This window comes from Zonotrichia leucophrys, chromosome 12 (genome assembly GCF_028769735.1).
Source record: "Zonotrichia leucophrys gambelii isolate GWCS_2022_RI chromosome 12, RI_Zleu_2.0, whole genome shotgun sequence".
Taxonomy (NCBI): Eukaryota; Metazoa; Chordata; class Aves; order Passeriformes; family Passerellidae; genus Zonotrichia; species Zonotrichia leucophrys.
Window position 1 is genome coordinate 2,997,111 of NC_088182.1, and position 20,833 is coordinate 3,017,943.

Below are 20,833 nucleotides of genomic sequence, written 5' to 3' on the forward strand. Positions count from 1 at the left end.
AGCTGAACAACAAAAGAGCTGAAAATTACTCCAGTTTCAATTGGTGCAGCTAAAAAAGGTGGAGCTCACGTGGGATTTGCCTCTTTCACACCCATACATGTGCCCACATCTCTTAAAAAATTGGTTCCAATGGTGTCCGGAGTAATATGTCCAAAGTAATACGTAGTTGAGTTCAAATTTGTTGTGGATGGCCACAACATTTTCAAACCCCAGGCTGGTAATTGTCCAGTATTTCCATTTTCTGACATGGTGGACGATCATAATTTCTTCCAACCTAGATTTGTTGACGGGTGTTTAAATTTATTCAGAGATAACAGTAAAGCATGAGCGCGTTTTGTCTACAAATGCTGCGACTTTTCAGAATTCCCTCGTAATTTTTCAGGATCAGCCTGTTAAAGGATGGAGGGCTGAGGGTGGCCAACGTGACCAAGGGGGATGCTGGCACCTACACCTGCCTGGCCACAAACCAGTTTGGAGCAGCCAAGGGCTCCACCAGCCTGGTGGTTACAGGTGGGTGAGCTGGAATTGCAGCCTCAGCAGCCTGCAGTGCTGTGGTACAGTGTAAAGGCTGTGAGAAGTTATTTATTTAATGTATAAAGATAAAAGGATAGCTGTTACAGCTCTTTCATTAGTGTAAAAGACGCTGAGGGATTTTTTTTTTCTGGCTTTGACAAAGATATTTCTCAGATGTGAGGGAGTTTTGAACACTTCCCTCCCTCCTCTCACTTCTCTAAACACTAAATAGTGCAATTATGTTTTTAAGTTCGTGGGGGTTTTTAATTTGTTATGAAAAAAACATGTCAGTCAAAAAAATCTTTGAGGTAATTTTGTATTCCTGTTGAAAATCTTTTGCCCAGAAGAGGTTTAAATGCTGTTTGCTTATGGAAAAAGATGTGGTGGAAACTCCAGCTGCAGGGGAGCATTCAGGGACTCCACGGGCAGTAGAACACGGTCTTTGAAAAGTAAATTTCATACAGAATTGTTGTTCAGAGGGATCCTTCCTCCAAGTCATCCATTCCTGGCTGCTGGTTGAGATACTGGATGAAAAGAGCCAAGAGTTTGTGAAGTTTATCTGAAAAATGTCTTTTCTCATAATGTTCTTTTTCAAAGATTTTAATATCTAAAAACTTCCCAAACTCGGAATTATCTAATATCCCACTGCATTACAAATCCTGTATGTCTCAGAGGTCCAAACAGAATTACTTTGTTCAGTGAATTAACAGCTTCATGTTTTCAGCCTGTGCTCCTAAATGATTCATATCCCTTTATATACAAAATAATAAAATTATGTACAGAGAATTCCTAGAATTAAATTTTATTCTTACAGTATTTACAGTACCTGAAATTTTTCTCTGTTAATTTGATTCTGGGATAACAAAGAGCTGTTCTTAAAGACACTATTTATGTTCTGTGTGATGTATGGACCCAAATATCCAATGTGCTCCTCCTCAAGTGGATTTCCTGCAGTTTCTGGGTTTATTGGGTTCTTCCCTTTCTCCCTCCTCTTCACCTGCCCAGTGGCTCCTGATGCTTCAAACCCCAGTGGGGTTGCTGAGAGCCTCCCATGGCAATTCCTGCCCCTGGATTCAGCTTGGTGCAGTGGATTGGCTCAAATTCACCTTCCAGTGCCCAGCAGCTCCTGCTGGGAAATTGTGATATTTTCAGGGTCCCCCATCCTGGGGAGGAAAGATGAATCTGACTCCATGTTCTCAGAAGACTGATCTATTTTTATTATATTATATATAATATATAAAAAGATTTATATTATATTATATTATATTATATTATATTATATTATATTATATTATATTATATTATATTATATTATATTATATTATATTATATTATATTATATTATATTATGCTAAAGAACAGAGAAAGGATTCTTACAGAAGGCTACAAAGAATGATGATGAAAACTTGTGACTCTCCCTCCAGAGTCCTGACACAGCTGGACAGTGATTGGTCATTAAGTTAAAATAATTCACATGAAACCAATCAAACCAACACCTGTTGGATGAACAATCTCCAACCACATTCCAAAGCAGCAAAACCCAGGAGAAGCAAATCAGATAATATTGTTATCATTTTTCTCTGAGGCTTCTCAGCTTCCCAGCAGAGAAATCCTGGGCAAAGAGGATTTTTCAGAAAATGTGATGGTGACAGGAAATGCCAGGACACAAAGCTCCAGGCAGCATTCCCAGTCCGGCTGCACCTTTGGGAATGTCTGTCAGTGATCCCATGCAGGAATGGGGGGATATCAGTGGCAGGCAAAGCTCAGCAGAGCAGCAAAACCCAATTCCCAATGTGTGTGTGCTCCCTGCAGAGCCAACCAGGATCACCTTGGCCCCTTCCAACCTGGATGTGACCGTGGGGGAGAGCGTGGTGCTGCCCTGCCAGGTGCAGCACGATCCCCTGCTGGACATCAGCTTCACCTGGTACTTCAACGGGAGCCTCACCGACTTCCAGAGGGATGCATCCCACTTCGAGAAGGTTGGAGGGGTGAGCTCAAAACTCCTTCTCTTCTCCTTCTTTTCCTCTTTCTCTTCTTTTCCTCTTCCTCTTCTCCTTCTCTTCCTCCTTCTCTTCTCTTCTCTTCTTTCTCTTCTCTCTTCTCTTCTCTTCTCTTCTCTTTCTCTTCCTCTTCTCTTTCTCTTCCTCTTCTCTTTCTCTTCCTCTTCTCTTTCTCTTTCTCTTCCTCTTCTCTTCTCTTCTCTTCTCTTTCTTCTCTTCTCTCTTCTCTTCCTTCTCTTCTCTTCCTCTTCTCTCCTTCTCTTCCTTTCTCTTCTCTTTCTTCTTTCTCTTCTCTTTCTTCTCTTATCTCTTTTCTTTTCTTGTCTCTTCCTCTTCTCTTCCTCTTCTCTTCCTCTTCTCTTCCTCTTCTCTTCCTCTTCTCTTCTTTTCTCTTCCTCTTCTCTCTTCTCTTTCTCTCTTCTCTTCTTCCTTTCTCTTCTCTTCTCTTTCTTCTCTTCCTCTTCTCTTTCTCTTCCTCTTCTCTCTCTTCTCTTTCTCTTCCTCTTCCTCTTTCTCTTCTCTTCTCTTCTCTTCTCTTCTCTTCTCTTCTCTTCTCTTCTCTTCTCTTCCTCTTTCTCTTCTCTTCTCTTCTCTTCTCTTCTCTTCTCTTCTCTCCTCTTCTCTTCTCTCTCTCTTCTCTTCTCTTCCTCTCTCTCCTTCTCTCTCCTTCCTCTCTCTCCTTCCTCCTCTCCCTTCCCTTCTCCTTCCCCCTTCCTCTTCCTCCTCTCCCCTTCCTCCCTTCCTTCCCTCTCTTGCTCTTTATCTTCTCTTTCCCTTTTTCCTTCTCTTCTCTTTCCCAGAACTTCCTCTCCCCTCCCCAAAAAATTCCCACAAAAATTGGCTTTTCCCTCACAGAGTCCCATCTGCTTTTACCGCAACACAGAGGAGCTTCCTGCTGCTCCCCCTGTCCCTTGAGACTCTTCCCAAACCCCCACAAATTACTGAAATGCACAAATTACTGGAATGCAGAGTTCACATTTTGCAGAGGTTTATTTCAAGCAGAACTCTTGTATTTTAAGCCCTCCCCTCCACTTTGGTGAGATGTCTGAAGTTGACTTTGCTGAAATTTGTGTAGGACGTGATTTGCTTGCATTCTCTGCTGGTGTTGGGCATTCCCTGAATATCCACTTCCAATCAAGGAGATGGATTTTAGATTGCTTTTGACTCAACTTTTAATTTATTGTAAGCAATCAGCACTGAATTGTCCTGCAAACAACTTCCATCTGTGCTTTCACAGCAGACCAGGCACACACATGGAAGGGAATCAGGCAGAATTGGCTTCAGCTTGTGTTGAGTAAAGAATTGAGACATTGTAATGCTGAAACAAAGGAAAATAATCAAATGTTGTGAAAGGTTCATGTTTTTTCCAAGACTAAAATAAACTTCAGAGTCATGGCTTTGCTGTTCTCCCAAACTACTGTTTGCTCATGGATCAGTGACCAAAGTAGCTGAAAATACCCACAAATTAGGGTTCTGTCCTTGAAGAAAATGCTGCTTGTCCAGAATAATTGTAATTTAAAAATTAAAATCTGACTGAGGTGTTTTTCACCTGGAAAATTCAGCTGGAACTGAGTTAAGGCAGTAATTGAGCTGACACAAGAGGAGATGTTTTTTTTAAGGGACACAGTTTAGCAAAGGTTTAATATCAAGTTCTCTGTTCAGTGGTGTAGAAAACAGACAGTGCACAAATGTGATAGGAAGTTACAGTTTCATTTAGGTTTTATTTCTTTTCCCATGATCCAGGAAATAACCACATGCTGTGATCTGAGAAAGAACAACAGGGAAAAAAGACTAAAGATTAAATACTCAGTGAATAGCAAAGAGCAGAACTTGGGCTTGTTAAATGGGAAAGTCAGCCTAGAATGTGCAACCTTTAAATGAAAGTGCTCACAATAACCTGGAGGATGGACCGAATTCAACTTTGTCTTTTACACATTTGAGCTCCCTAAAAATCTGTCATAACTTGACTTAAAAGTTCAAGGTAAAAACTCCATGAATTCTGTCTAGAAATCAAACTGGTAGTGGCCACAGAAAGCATATTTTTATTTTTTAGGGCTTTGAGACAAATGGTCACAGGGCACTGGGGATTCCAGGCAGGAGATGCCTTCCCATGTTGGAGCTCTCCTTGTTGGAGCTCATTTCTCCTAAAAAAGGGAGAAATTTGTCTTTTATACATTTGAACTCCTTAAAAATCTGTCATGGCTTTATTTACAAGTTGAAGATAAAAACTCCATGAATTCTGTCTAGAAATCAAACTGGTAATGGCCACAGAAAACACATTTTTCTCTTTTTAGGGCATTGAGGTTACTGGGGGTTGCAGACAGGAGATGCTCCCAGTGTGAGCTCCCCATGTTGGGGCTCATTTCTCCCAAAAAAGGGACATCAATCACCTCATGTTTTTTGGGAAGATGCTCCCAGACAACAAGCCTGGAGCTGCTGATGGGCAGGAATTTGCTGTCCTGCAGTGCAGCTTTTGAGCGACCGCAAAAGTTTTGGTGGATTTTTTTTTTTTTCCCTTTTTATTTTTGGTGGATTTTTTTTCCCCTTTTTTTTCCCTTTCCCTTTTAATGTTGGCACTAATGAATGTTGTGTGTCCCCAGAGTGCATCAGGGGATCTGATGATCAGGAACATCCAGCTGAAGCACAGTGGGAAGTACGTGTGCATGGTGAAGACAGAGGTGGACAGCGTGGCCTCTGCTGCCGACCTCATCGTGAGAGGTACAGCCCAGCCCCTCGTGTTTTCCTCCTTTTTTTAAATTACAGGCTACAGAAATAGCTGATGGTGGAGGTCACAGAGCCAATGCATGGTTTGAATGGGGTGATGAATGGCTGTGAGTTGGATTTATGTCCTTCTGAGCTGCAGCTAGGGAGAATTACAGCTCGGCTTTTGGGTGAAGCCTGATTTTTGCCAGAGAAATGAGGAGCTGGGGGTTGGAATAGTCCTTCAGGCTGCCAAGAGGAGCTCACTGGCAGCTCTGGGGTTGCTGCCTCTGCAGAATGAAGTGTTGGGGACTCCAGAATCCCTGCTGTGAAAATGGGCAACTCTGCCAGAGCCCAGGAGAGTTTTCCCCTAGGGTTTAAAGCCTATAATGCAGGATTATTCCTTTTCATTCACAGTTCAGCCAGAGCTGTGGCTTTCTCTGCTGATGTTACAGCTCCATTTGTTGCAAGGTAAAAAGCTTTGATCTAGAAAAGCACATTATGTGATCAGCACTTACTCAATATGTTTTAAAGTATTTCAGATATTTTCTCATTGTTAATGCACTGTTACTCATTTCAGCCCCCTTTGCTGGTGCAGGTGAGACAAAACCCAGCATTTTGGGCAGGAAGTGCAAAGAATGAGGATTTTCCAGAAGGCGGCAGGAAGTTTGTGTGACTGAATTACTGCTTGGGGGGTTGGTCACATGTGCTGAAAAATTGTTCCAGTAATACAAGTGAAGTAAAGAAGTTGTAGGTAGGAAATTTCCAGACTACAGAGATTTGTCTGTAGATTAAAGAGGACATTTAGGACTAAAGGAGAAGGCAGAGGGATGTGCTGAACAAAGGTTTTGGTAAAAAAGCCAAAACCCAGTCATCAGTTCTGCCCTTGGGAGTATTTGAGGTTGAAATTACCAGAGTTTAGTGAATGTAAAACCACAATTATGAGTGTTCTGATTCCAGTCTGAGTTGCTTTCCTCCTCCCTGAGGAAGAAACAAAGGGGAAGTGATTCCCAGGGCTTCACCAACCTGTGCCTGGCTTCCCACCCCTCTGCAGGCTCTCCTGGGCCCCCCGAGCACGTGAGGGTGGACGAGATCACGGACACCACAGCCCAGATCTCCTGGCAGGAGGGCACGGACAACCACAGCCCCGTGACCACCTACACCATCCAGGCCAGGACGCCCTTCTCCGTGGGCTGGCAGAGAGCCACCACAGGTGAGCACAGCTCAGCTCATCACCACAGGTGAGCCCAGCTCGGGCAAAACAGGTGAGACAAGCCCAACCGATGGCGCCCACTTTCTGACCCGCTTGAAACTGCCTTTTCTGAGCCCCTTTCCCTGACCATTTTCCGGGATGGCTTCTGCCCTTTAGCGTTTTCCTTTACCTCACTCCCTTTTCTTGAACCATTTTCTGACTCCCTTTCCCTTGAACTATTCCCTTTTCCTCAGCTCCCTTTTCCCTTGAGCCATTTTCCTGAGCTCCCTTTTCCCTTGAGCCATTTTCCTTTTCCTCAGCTCCCTTTCCCTTGAGCCATTTCCCTTTTTCCTTGAGCCATTCTCCTTTTCCTGAGCTCCCTTTTCCCTTGACCATTTTCCTTTTCCTCAGCTCCCTTTTCCCTTGAGCCATTTTCCTTTTCCTCAGCTCCCTTTTCCCTTGAGCCATTTTCCTGAGCTCCCTTTTCCCTTGAGCCATTTTCCTTTTCCTCAGCTCCCTTTTCCCTTCAGCCATTTTCCTTTTCCTGAACTCCCTTTTCCCTTGAACCATTTTCCTGAGCTCCCTTTTCCCTTGAGCCATTTTCCTTTTCCCTTGACCATTTTCCTTTTCCTGAGCTCCCTTTTCCCTTGAGCCATTTTCCTTTTCCTTCATTCTCCATTTTTTTACCTTTCAGGCCCATTCTCCTTTTTCCTGAGCCTTCTCCTTTCTTCCCTTGAGCATCCATTTTTCCTGAGCCTTCCTTTCCCTTGAGCCATTTTCCTTTTCCTGAGCTCCCTTTTTTCCTTTCAGCCATTCTCCTTTTCCTGAGCTCCTTTTTCCTTTTCTCTCCCCCAGTTCCGGACGTGATCGACGGCAGAACCTTCACGAGCACAGTAGTGGATTTAAATCCTTGGGTTGAATATGAATTTCGTGTAGTTGCCACCAACAAAATAGGAGGTGGAGAGCCTAGTTTGCCCTCAGAAAAAGTAAGAACTGAAGAGGCAGGTTAGTGGGTCCTTCTATTTGTTTTTAATTCAAGAATGTTGTATGTTAACAGAGAAGAGGAGTGTTCATATCTTTATCTTGGCTCTTTGCAAACAAGCTTGGAATTGCCAGTGGATATAAAAGCCTGAATCAAGTTTGTTCATATTTTTCCATTTTGCTGTAGGACAGTTTGTGTTGCATTACTGAGCATCACAGAAGCATAACATCTAAATCCATTTAAAGTGCATTTACTGTGGCACAATCTGCCAGTTCAGGCAGTGCTGCAGATCTGAAGGTATTAATGGATGCAGAGAGGTTAATTTTGACAGGGATTTTCCATTGCTGCTGTTTGATCAGTGAAACCCTTCCATGTAACAGGCATGTGGCTCAGAAGAACCCATCAATTACAAACCCAGCTCACTTAGAATGAGGCTGTTTCTTAATTTATCTGCATAACATCCCTGGAAGTGTTCAAGGATGTGGAATTTTGAGCAACATGGTCCACTGGAAGTTGTCCTGGAACAAGATGATCTTTGGGGTCTCTTCCAACCCAGGAGGAATTAACTCTAGAAAAATTAAGTTTGAATGCAGTTTTTGGAAGTTCCTAGACACAGCAGGAGTGGTTAATAAATATTTAAATAATCTGTGAGCTGCTGAGGTTCTTCAGAACTCAGAGGAGCCCCAACCTGGCCCAGGAAAGGATCAATGTGGGTCAGGGCTGGGGCTCTCCAGTACTCCCTACCCCAAAACCATTCCCCCTGATGAATGTGGGTTAAACTCAGAGCTTGAGGGTGATGTGCTGTGTTCTCCTGTCTCTACTCTGTGCTGACATCTCTGCATTTCCTTCCCACAGTTCCTGAAATTCCCCCCTCTGAGGTCAGTGGGGGCGGAGGCAGCAGGTCTGAGCTGGTCATAACGTGGGATGTAAGTTTGTGGGGAGAACTTCCCTTCTCTCTTCTCCTTCTCCTTCTCCTTCTCCTTCTCCTTCTCCTTCTCCTTCTCCTTCTCCTTCTCCTTCTCCTTCTCCTTCTCCTTCTCCTTCTCCTTCTCCTTCTCCTTCTCCTTCTCTTCTCTCTCCTCATTTCCTCTGGGATGTGCAGGTGCCGTGTGTGATGTGAGCCCTGCACATTGGCCTTTGTTCTTTGACTCTCATGTGTCCCTGGGCTGGATGGAAATCCCCAGGGGATTCAGCTTGGCTGGGATTGCTTCTGTTCTCAGAAAAATAGTGATGTTAAAAAAGAGGCAGGAGGGCAGGGTAAGGGGGCTAAGCCAAAGAACTGAACTTTGCAGTGCAGATTTTTAGTTCTTGCTTTCTCACCATTAAAACTGGATGCACATGCTAACCAATTTCCATTTATATTATGTATCCCTTCTTTAATGATTTAAAGAACTGTTAATATTCTGTTCCTAGCATTGACTGCTCTGTGTGGTTATCTAATCATAATGACATCAGAAGAAGGTTTCAGCCACTGTATGAAGGTGGTATTGGATTCTCTAACAGCTGACCAAGCAATCATTCATTTTTTATGAACTGTGCGTTGATGAAAGAAAAACTGTATTTACTGAAGACCATCTTAAAGCTGAATACTTAGTGAAAACCAGAGATTATACCTGAAAGTTGTTCTCTTATTGAAATGCAAACCTTAACACAGGTTATAGGGAGCACATTTTGCTGTTCTGTACCAGAGTTAATTGGCTGGGGGTTTCATGCCCGGTGCAGTGCCAGCACCTGGGTCATGTCTTGGGTTTCTCCTGCCCATCCTCCCCAGTGGCTCACAGGTGTTGTGTCCCTGAGTGAGATGAGTTTCTCCTGCCCATCCTCTCCAGTGGCTCACAGCTGTTTATTGTCCCTGGGTTTCTCCTGCCCATCCCTCCAGTGGCTCACAGCTGTTTATTGTCCCTGGGTTTCTCCTGCCCATCCTCTCCAGTGGCTCACAGCTGTTTATTGTCCCTGGGTTTCTCCTGCCCATCCTCTCCAGTGGCTCACAGCTGTTTATTGTCCCTGGGTTTCTCCTGCCCATCCCTGCAGTGGCTCACAGCTGTTGTTCTGTCCCAGCCCGTCCCTGAGGAGCTGCAGAACGGGGAGGGATTTGGGTACGTGGTGGCTTTCCGCCCCTCGGGCACCTCGACGTGGATCCAGACCGTGGTGACCTCCCCTGACACGCCCAGATACGTGTTCAGGAACGAGAGCATCCTGCCCTTCTCGCCCTACGAGGTCAAGGTCGGCGTCTACAACAACAAGGGAGAGGGGCCCTTCAGTGCTGTGGCCACGGTGTTCTCAGCTGAGGAAGGTACAGCCCTGGGCTGCCCCAAAACCTTCCACCAGGTGTTCCTGAGAGGCTCCCTGGAGCAGAGAATGGGCAGATTTAAATAAATAATGCATTATATATTTATTTATTATTATCGTATTTATTAATTATTTATTATACATATTATTATTAATTTATTTAATTTAATTTATTAATTATTAATTTATTTAATATATATTTATATTTATTATTTATATTTATATATTTATTAATTTATTATTTATATTTATATATTTATTAATTATTAATTATTTATTATATAGATTTATTTACTATTATTTTATTTTTATTATTATTATTACTGCTATTACAATTATTATTATTACTGTTATTATTGTTTAATTTTAATTTTTATATTTAGTATTTTATATTTAATAATATTAAATGTAAAATAAATATATTTAATAATTATTATAAACAAATAGTATAAATTATCTTTAATAATACATTATTTATATCTTATTTTTGTATTTTATATATAAATAATGATTAAAATAATTTATTTAAATAAATAAATAATAAAATAAAGGCCTTCAAAGGATTCACCTTGAGCAGTACAAGCCCAGCCAGGGCTATACCCAAGGTGGATGAGGGTCACAAGTTTTCACACTTTAATCAGTTTTGGTCCATTTCCATTCTGGGGTTAATTGTCCAGTTCCAGCTCCAGGTGATGCAGTCCCACCCTCCCAGTTTGCTCCCCTCCATTCCTTGTTTGCACTTTTTGGGCTGAAGCTGCAGTGCTGTCCTTGGTTCTGGGCTGGACAAGGATTGTTCTGTGGGACTGAGCTGTGAGAGAGCTGCTGACACTTTATGTGGAGTTCAGAGTCACACACACACAAAATGTAAAGCAGCTCAGGGCAGGGAGGTGGGTTGGAATGAGGATTTATTTATTTATCCCCAGCTTTATTCCCAATCACCTCTCCCATGTTGATTTCCCAACCCAGAGCCCAGCACGGCGCCCTCAGGAGTGTCTGCCACCAGCCTGTCCTCCTCAGCCATCCAGGTGTCCTGGACAGCCATTCCCTGGAAGATGAGCAATGGAAGGCTGCTGGGCTATGAGGTGAGTCTGTGGGAATAAAATACATATAAAATTTCAGTGAATCAACCCTGTTTATTAAATAAAATCCACTCCTCTTTTTAAAGGGCCATGGACCAGAAGGGTCGTGCAGGCTGCAGCACAACCACACAGATTGACCCCAAATCTTGCTCTTCCTGCCCTACCAACAGCCAGAAGAGGGATAATTTTTTCTGTCTTTGTTAAAAAACCCCTTTCTTAAAAAAACTTTGTTAAGAAACAGAATGAAGTTGTGTTTTGCTGCTTGTGCTGATAGTTATGTTTCTAACATAACTCCAAGCTAACAGTTTTTCAGAATTACATTTACTTTCAAAGAAACTTCTTTACAAGGTACATTTTTCTGAGCTTGTTTCCTTCTTAATGAAGTAATGGTTTTCCTCTTGTCATTCTGTGGTTCAAGCAAGATCTAATATTTCAATTGTCTTTTTCCTGCAGTCACAATGAAAAGAGCAGCAAGCGTGAGAAGCAGATGGATAAGAGTATGGGGGTTTTTTGCACAGTAAACATATTTCTGAAACTTTAATGTATTTTTACCTTTTTCAGCAGAAGGGAAAGAAAAAGGCACTTAAAGGAGTCAAGTACAACACTGTGGGTGAACAGCCCTTTCCATGCAAGATTTAAATGGCTTTGGTTTTTATCTCCTAGGTTAGGTACTGGAATAAAGGGCAGAAAGAAGAATCCTCCAACAGAGTAAAAGCAGCAGGGAATGAAACGTCAATAAAAATTACGGGCTTGAGGAGCAACCTGGACTATTACACAGCTGTGCGTGCCTACAACAGCGCTGGGGCAGGGCCCTTCAGTGCCACCGTCAATGCCACCACCAAAAAGCCACGTGAGTACCCCAGATAGCAATGGGCACAGGCACCAATGGGGGCAGCACATCCAGGGTTGAGTTTGCAGGGTCCCCAGGACAAAGGAGGAATGATTGAATCAACTCCATGTTCTTAGAAGGCTAATTTATTATTATATTATTATATATATGATAACATATATTATATATATTATATATATTATATTATATATATTATATATATTAATATGTCATATTATATTATATTATATTTTACTATATTTTATATATTATATATTATACAATAATGTAAATATCTTATTTGTAATATATATTAATATATTTATATATTAAATCATGTATTTATAGTGTACATTAATATATTTATATTTTTATAATTTTCTATATTTATATAGAATGTTATTCGATTTATATGTAGTATGTAACATGATATTATTCATTATATAATATGAAAAATGTTATAGTATCGTATTTATATTGTATTCTATTATAGTATAGTATATCACAGTACGTTGTATTATAGTATATTATACTATAGTATATTATAATATATTATACTAAATTAAAGAATGCTATACTAAAATTATACCAAAGAATAGAGAAACGATACAGACAGAAGGCTTAACAAGAATTATACCAAAGCTAATGAAATACCAAATACCAAAGATAATGAAACCTCATGCCCCCTCCCCAGAGCCACAGCTGGACTGGTATTGGTCACTAAGTCAAAATAATTCACATGAAACCAATCAAACAATGACCAGTTGGTAAACAATTCCCAGACCACTTTCCAAAGCAGCAAAACACAGGAGAAGCAATCAATTTATTACTGTTTTCATTCCTCTCTGAGGCTTCTCAGCTTCCCAGGAGGAGAATCCTGGGCAAAGAGGATTTTTCAGAAAATATGACGGTGGCATTGGAGGGGAAAGGAAAGCAGTGGAATTCCTGGGAATCACAGTACGAGTGACCTGAATTTCCATGCAGTCACATGAATCAAGCACAGAGCTTCCACCAGTTCTTGAGCAGGGTGGGTGAAACCCAGCAGTGCCAGGGGAGCCCAGGGAGGATCTGTAATTTCTGCACTGAACCTCTGTTATGCCGCTAATGACTGGAAGAAATTGAAAAGAAAAATCTCTGTTATTTAGAAGAAGAAAAAAAAAAAAAGAGACTTGTTGAATTTTTCAGTGTTCTATAACATATTTATAAGTTCTCTAGGGCATGGGTTTTGAAATGCAATGAACCTCCTGGAGTTCATGCAAAGCAATCCTTCATGTCCACTGTTTCCCCTTGAACAAATTGCACAAGAGGCCACTCTGCTGCTGCAAAGGCAAAATTAAGCTGGAGAACAGATTGTCAAAGGCTGCACTAATTTTTCTACAAGTGGAAATATTTTTAGTGTGCTCCTCTGTTGTAATACAGCTCAGAATCAGGGTCATCAGTCTTGAAGTGTTTCTGTCAGAGGCACAAGAACGGACAATTAAATCTGTCTGAAGGGTCAAATTCCCTGCAATAATCATTAACATCCCCCGAGCAGGCAGAGTTGGGGCATTAATATTAGGAAATAAGCTAGTTTATCAGAAATTATTCTATGCAGAAATGAGTGTCAGTCTGTCACTGAGGACTAAACCAACTCAGATTTGCCTGAGTTTAAATATATTATATGCACAATTACCATGAACTGGCTGATCTGGAGTGACTCACTGCCTGCAGCCTGGACAGGACATGGGAAAAGGAATTTTTTTCTGATTAATCATTTTTGTGGCTTCTCACTAGAGGTGGTGCCAGGCTGGTCAGCTCAGGGATTTTCAGTTCTTTTTTATTGTGCCTCCTGCTTTTGGGGTGTGTGACTGAGAACTGTAGAAGCCCCTGATCTCACTGGTGTGAGCAGGATCTGGATCAGGGCAAAATGCTGCTGTTTGGAATAATTAAAAAGGAAAATTAATTGCATTATCTCCATGGATCTTTCTGGTGAATAAGGAGAGCAAAGCCATGTAATGTCAGTCTGAAGATTTTGATAAATTAGTTGAATTGCTGAGAGAAATAATTCTCCGTGCTACTGCAGTAAAAACTGATTTTTCATTCAAATGTGTAATTTTTAATCAATCCTGGTTTGTAATTTAATTTGAATATTTGTGATTGGTGTGGTTTTCACTGTGAAGGATTTGCATTCCCCCACAGGACCTGCCAGGTAAATCTCAGAAACTGTTGCCATATCAAGGAATACAAATAGTTCAGTTCTCCTGGCAGTGTATATTTCCAAATCAAAAGTGAGCCTTTGACAATTAAAATATCTTTGCTCTAAAATCTGAAATATGCAGGTTTACAGCCCAGAATAACAAGTGGAGGTTTAAATCCTGCTATGTAAAATGCCAGGTGGGTGGGGAAGACTTGTCTAAGTTGTGACAATTATTTCATATTTCGAAAGTCTTAAAATAAAACCCAGTGTTCTGTCCATCAGCTCTTAGTTCTGAGCAATTCTCCTGCCTGAGAGCAGCTCTCAGAAATCCCTGCAGCTCCCTGGACATGTCCTGAGGCGATTGATGGATCAGGACCTGCCACAAGAGAAGTTCTGAACTCTGCTGTTTGCTGGAGATTTTGGTGTCTGCAGCAAATGGAGCCTCTGAATCCCTCAGACAGAGGCTTGAAGTTTTTATAGATAATTACTCTTTTTTTTTTTTTCCACGTGTCATCTTAATATTTTGTTGTGGATTTCAAGGATGAGTCATTTCCTTTGAAATTCAGCTGTAATATCTCAGTGTGAAAACGATTCATACATGCTGTAACACTTCATTCTCGGGAGTGAAACAATCTCCTCTTACATTTACAAGGAGTGGGTATTATTAGAACATCAGGTTAAACCTTCCTCAGTACACAGAACAAGACAAATAGTCAAAGAAAATAGCTGGGGGTGGCTGGTTGACTTTGGAATAATTCTTTTAAGTCTCAGGGGTGGTTTTTTTCTGTTTTTTGAGTATAATCAAGTGGGTTTTGAGCTGACTGCTTATGGAAAGAGGGCAGGGAACTTCCTGTGTGAGAGAATTGAAAAGAGGGGGGAAAAAAAGAGGAAAAACCCTGTAAGGACATGGATACAAGTGTTCAGAAGGACTCTCAGTGCTTAAAGCTGGAACCTCCAGTCTCAAAGCACAGCTCAGCCCACCTAGGCAGCAGTTGCCTCCACTAGGTGACAGCAACAGTAAATTGTTTTCCTTAACGCATTTAGAAAAGATTTTAATCATTGATTTGTGTCACTGCAGGATCTGTTTTCTGGGAAAGCAACCTGAGGCATTTGAGGAGGTTTGTACTTCCCTGAAAGCTTGGCAGCTCCAAGGTACAGGGAAGGGGCAGAGCCCAGAGCATGCAGCTGCTTTGCAAATAACAGCCTTGGGCTGCTGATGAACCAGAAATCCCAGCAAATTTCTGTGGCCAAAACCCACTTTTGGCACAGGCTCAGTTCAGAACCACAACTCGAGCTGAAAGAGCCAACAGACAAAAAAACCTGCAAATATTTTCTGTAACAAACACCTTAAAGTAAATCAACATAGTGGGTAAATTTGAATAATCACTGGGACTAAATTTGTCTAAAAAATCTATTGTGAAGAATTTTCTTATTCTTGGCACTGTACTAAACCTAGGAATTGTCAGTTACCATCATTAGAGTTTGTTCTAATTAATCACCCATGTCCTAAGGCACATGCTTCTGTCTGGCTGTATTGAATGAAGGACCAGCAACAGATATTTCAGCCTTCAGAAACAACATTTATGTGCCATTCTGGCTTTTTCCTTCCTCCTGTTTTTTGAATTTAGCCTCTGAACCATAACGTCCACAGAGAGGAGCCTGCACTGGAGCTGGTTTTGCCTCCCAGATGCAATGACAGCCAATTACCTGAGCAGGTGAATCAATCCCCAGTACCAATTAAATTAAAGTTGTGCTTTTGTTGTGTGTTTGAAGCACCCAGCCAGCCTCCAGGAAACGTGGTGTGGAATGTCACAGACTCCAGGGTGCTGCTGAGCTGGGAGGAGGTCAGAGCCATGGACAACGAGTCCCAGGTCACGGGCTACAAGGTCAGTGGGGACAGAGCTGGGGACACAGGGCTGGGGTTTCCTTGTCTGTCTGCATGCTCAGGGCATGCACAATCCCACCCCTAAAACGTTTCACTGGGGTCTCCTTCCTAGGGTTTTTAAATATTTTGAATATGTGTTCCAACAGTGTCTCACCATTAATGTCTCCCAATCCCCTTTTCTCCCCATCCTGGCACTGCTCAGCTCTTGGGATCCCACCACACCTGGGTATCAGAACATTTAAACACTTACCACATCCATAGCTCTTATTTTAAATGTGTAACACTTACCCAAATGGATAAAACTTTGAAAGAAACCACAGACATTTAGCCTGATGGATGTAGCTTCCATTGCTGGCCAGGTGCATTTATTATATTTATTATATATTATCACATATATTAAACTGATCTTTTTAAACCTCTCTCCTCTTACCTGCTGTGGGCCATGCTCATTTCCCTGACAGAAATTGCCCAGTTGCACCTGCTCTAAATCTGATCAGCACACAAATGTAGAAGTGTTTAAAAATATCATATAAGTGTGTTAAAAACCAGCTGACAGTGCTCCTGCTAAGCTCTGTACAGGTGGATCCCACATGATATAATCCTGAATAAAAGATTTAGGCTGAAGTTCTCATGACCCACCGGGTTGTATTGGCAAGAAGTACATGTTTACAGCTTGTTCCAGTGTCCCATTATTTCATATTATTGTAATAAAAAATAATACATAATATGTATTATTTTTATATATATTAGGTACATATACATTTTATATGTGTGACCGTGTTCACAGGGGTCTGAGGATCTGACTCCATGTTTCAGAAGGCTGATTTATTATTTTATGATATATATTACATTAAAACTATACTAAAAGAATAGAAGAAAGGATTTCATCAGAAGGCTAGCTAAGAATAAAAAAAGAAAGAATGAATACAGCTGTGCTGTGATTGGCCATTAATTACAAACAACCCCATGAGACCAATCCCAGATGCACCTGTTGCATTCCACAGCAGCAGATAATCATTGTTTACATTTTGTTCCTGAGGCCTCTCAGCTTCTCAGAAGGAAAAATCCTAAGGGAAGGATTTTTCATAAAACATGTCTGTGACATTATATGTACATATACATTCTATATGTATGTATACATTTTTATGTACATACACATTTTATAATAATACCATACAGTTGTATTAGCATCCGTTGTGCCATTTGAAATTAAATCTTGAATTAAAGGTGAAAAAATGTTCAAAAATAAATGAAAAATTCATTCTCTTTTGAATGAAAAACATGCCAAAAAATATTTTTGAACATTTTGAGTCAATGTTCAAAAGAGAGCATTGATTGGTATTCCCTCCTTCCCCTTAAGTACAATTCCACCCTGGAATATTAACCAAAAATCAGCTCTTTTCCTTCATGCCATCGCTGTGAAAAGCTGTGTGTGTGAGGCAGAGGAGGGGCTGAGCCCTGTGCTGTGTTGCAGGTGCTGTGCAGGAGCAGCCAGGGCGGGCTGCAGGAGCTGAGCACGGCGGGCACCACGGCCGAGCTGTGGCTGCAGCTGCAGGACGATTATCTCATCGAGGTCAGGGCCACCACCGAGGGCGGCGACGGCAGCAGCAGCCAGCAGATCCTCATCCCCAGGCTAGCCAGTACGTTCAGCCTCTTGCCTTTGTCCCAGCTTCTCTCTGCTTCCTTTGGTGGTGGGGGAAAAAACTAAAATTAATGTTTAGACGTTGTGCGGTAATACGGTAATAAAAGGAAAGCAATTAAAATCTTCATGCCCTAATGCATGGCAAACTCCATTCTGCTGAACTGGTAAATTCCCATTTAAGTTGCTACTAAAAATGTTACCTTTTTTTACTTTTTCTCCTTTTTTTATAAAACACTTGAAAGCAAACTCACAGATTGATTAAAGTTGAAAAAGATCCCCAAGATCGTTGAGTCCAGCCTTTGACCAAACACCGCCTTGTCAGCTGAACCACAGCACTAAAACCATTCATGATCACAGCATCTCTGTAATTTTTAAATATTTACTTCCTTTTTGTCGATTTTTGTAGATTTTTGTGCTTGTAAGAAAAAATTACAGTAATTTTTGCTTGGCATCTAGGAGGAGTAATAATGTGGCACAGCAGATACTTCTGCTTTCATTTAATCCTGAATTCTTTTTTTCCTTTGTCACAGGTATGGATGCAAGAGGTTCTGGACCATCAGTGTTGAGTATCTTCAGTGTCTCGAGCTTCTTAGCAACAATATTTTCCTTGACCCTTAATTCTGTGTTGTGCTGATATATTTGCATTTGCTGGGGGAAAAAAAAAAATTGGTTACTAAAGTGCATTTTTTAAAAAAAACTGCAGTGGTTAATGCATGTTTTTTCTTCTATCCTGACGTGTTTTTAAATTCTTTATATTTCACTGTAAGTTGAAGTAAAAATTCCATGTAAAGTTTAGCAAATCCTTTAAAAAGGAATCTAAAATGCCTTAATACTTGAACCAAAGGAGTTTACATGTTACATACTTCAGATACAGTGTGAGAGAGGGGTAGGGATGGCACTGTGAGGTCAGGGCAATGAGGGAGAGTGAGAAAAACCATTTTTGCAGCAGCCCTGAATTGTTCTGGGTTTGTTCTGCATTGCTAAAATAACATCTGGCATGGAAAGGATGAAATCAGAGCTGGGGCTGTTATCAGCTGGAGTTGATTATGGCTGCTCCCAAGGCAGTGCCATCACCCTGGAGTTTGGATCATTTCCCTGCTGCCCTTTGTGGGAGCTGCTCTAAATGGAAAGAAATCCCAAAAGAAATCCCACCTGGAGCAGGGCAAAGGCTCCGTGCTGCTCCTGAGAAATGATCTCCCAGCTGTGATCTGGGGATGGTTTTGTGCTGCTTCTCAGTGAATTCTGAAATTCGTGTCCTCACCTCCCCACCTTGCCTTCCCTACCCAGGTTCTGTGTTCACAACCAAGCTCTCCCACCCTGAGGGGGCTGTGCTTGCCCTGCTGCCCCTGTCCAGGGGCTGAGGTGCCCACCTGGCACCCCTGGGGCACCCACCATGGCCTTGGGGACAGGGACAGCCATCCCTCCCTCCCTCCCTCCTTCCCTGGTGCTCCCGGCCCTGCAGCCCCAAATCCTCCTGCTCATTGCACTGCAAACACCCTGAATTCAGACCCACAGCCAGACCTCTCCTTCCTGCTGCTCTTGAACCACTTCTGAGCTGTTCCACCTGCTCTGGCTCTCAGCTGCACCCCACTGCTGTCACATGAGTCTGGGAAGTTCATGGCAATAGTAGGATATTAAAAAATTATACAACAAAATACTTCAGAAATGCTATTGAAGAATAATCTGTGCTTTCTTTCATGGCACTAAATTAAAGATACATTCATTTGACTTCCATTTGACATTCATTTGGTCCATTTGACTTCTAGAGTTGTGGCTTCAGTCAAATCAACCTTTTTAGAGAGGTCACAGCATCCCTGTTCAGATAACATAAAGCATCATCTCCTCTTAAACACTGGGGTTTTTAAATTTCACAATACTACTACAACACACAGAAGTACAAAGGGAGAACCAGGATTAATAACATTATGGTAGCACTTTGGAAAAAATACCTTGATGTGCGTTGAGCTGGCAGATGAGCTCCAGATGAGACCAAGTGCTGCTGAGGAAAGCAGGAGCTGTAAATACTGTACATAGAGAGCTATAAATGAGTTTAAAATTAGTTGCTTTTCAGTGTTGTTTTCAGACACTTGCAAACAGGGGGGTGGGTGGGACATGGAAATCCAGGTGTTCCTAGTGAGTAAATAGTTCTATTTCATGCAACAAAGGGTGACTCTTTCTCTTGTTTCACAAAATTCTAGTCCAGGTTCCTGTACTGCCCATTTTTCATGCACTTACATTGTATTATGACTTGATTTCTAGTTCTATATCTCCATGAGATACGTACCCAGTACCTTGTTTCATATTGAAAAGGTTGAAATTTATCCTTGAACTTCCAGTTGTGTGTGTATCCTATGGTTATCTGTATGCATTCTTTTCTATGGCTCTAATAAAATATTTATTACATTGAGGGATAATAGACTATCTCAACGTGTTATTGCTTGTTCCTGTTACACATTTGCACACATTGGGAGTTTAACACATCTAAAAATGGTTGTGCTCAAGCTGCTGAGCTCCTCCTCTGCTTGGCTTTGCATCAGGATGGGCAGAAATCCACCTCCATTTCCCTGGCTTCATTTGCCATCTATCCAATCAGGCTGTTTCCTCTTCCCTAAAGTGGAAAAAAAACCCCACTGTAATTACACTGAAGAAGAGTTAGTTTTTTATAATAATTTATTCAGTGTATCACTATTTAGCATTAAATTGCAGGTCCTGTTTGCTGCTGCAGTTGCCTGTTCCTTACACACTGCAGCTTCCCACAAAACCTGAGATTTTCCAGCACTGAAACCTTTTCCTTGGGAACATAGGCACAGCACAAGTATTTATTTTAAGCTTTTAAAGTGTGGGTTCTACCTGCATAATTGGGAGCTGACCCAGAGGCTGCAATAAGGGTTAATAATGGTCCCAACAAATCCTAAATGTGTACACAAGACTGGAGGGATTTTTCTGGTTTAAATCAGGTTTAAATCAGGTTTTCCTGTCAGATGGTTGTAGGTGGACACTCCTGCCTTGCTCTGCCTCCCTCAGTGTCCAGATTAATCTTCCTTTAAACTGATCTCTCCTTATTCCTCCTATCATGTTAATGCAGCTCAGGGTTATTTGCATTAATAGAAGTGTCTGGTTCTCCAGTGGGTTGATAAAAAACAAGCTGGCATTGGGAAGGTGCAGGAGGAGAAGGTGGAGAGGCAATAAGGGATAATGGGATAATCCTACCTCTTGCAGGCATTTCCAGAGCAGCTCCTGTGACCATCCCAAATTAGCAAATCAGTCCTGGGATGAAAAAAAAAATAAAAGGAAGAAAAATAATAATGAAAAATGTGACTAGAATTACTTGTACAAGGACTGCAAGTGGTGGGGAAGGTGGTTCTGCCATTCCATTGGACTTGGGCTTCCCCAGATAACCAGCACTTTGTCACATGTAATATTTGAAATCTCATAAGGAACAATGGTAGGCTTCAGTCATAGTTTTCAAAATTGCATTCTTTTCAATTCCCCATCCAACATCAGAGCTGTGTTCTAAAGCCTGGATTTCTCAGGGGTGCTTGGAGT

The 20,833-nt window shown here is 41.6% G+C and overlaps 1 protein-coding gene across 3 annotated transcripts in view; it reads left to right on the plus strand.

The window, feature by feature from the left end:
* CNTN3 (contactin 3) overlaps positions 1–19,708 on the plus strand; it is a 105,545-nt gene extending 85,837 nt beyond the window's left edge. For all 3 annotated transcript variants that reach the window (XM_064723747.1, XM_064723748.1, XM_064723746.1), the window contains exons 10-21: positions 383–510; positions 2,326–2,501; positions 5,114–5,231; positions 6,268–6,426; positions 7,261–7,410; positions 8,243–8,313; positions 9,446–9,680; positions 10,643–10,758; positions 11,419–11,605; positions 15,534–15,646; positions 17,120–17,285; positions 17,818–19,708. In XM_064723747.1, the coding sequence (XP_064579817.1) occupies positions 383–510; positions 2,326–2,501; positions 5,114–5,231; positions 6,268–6,426; positions 7,261–7,410; positions 8,243–8,313; positions 9,446–9,680; positions 10,643–10,758; positions 11,419–11,605; positions 15,534–15,646; positions 17,120–17,285; positions 17,818–17,921 (1,723 nt within the window). In that variant the 3' untranslated portion in view covers positions 17,922–19,708. The remainder of the gene's footprint in view (positions 1–382; positions 511–2,325; positions 2,502–5,113; positions 5,232–6,267; positions 6,427–7,260; positions 7,411–8,242; positions 8,314–9,445; positions 9,681–10,642; positions 10,759–11,418; positions 11,606–15,533; positions 15,647–17,119; positions 17,286–17,817) is intronic.
* Positions 19,709–20,833: the final 1,125 nt, after the last annotated feature.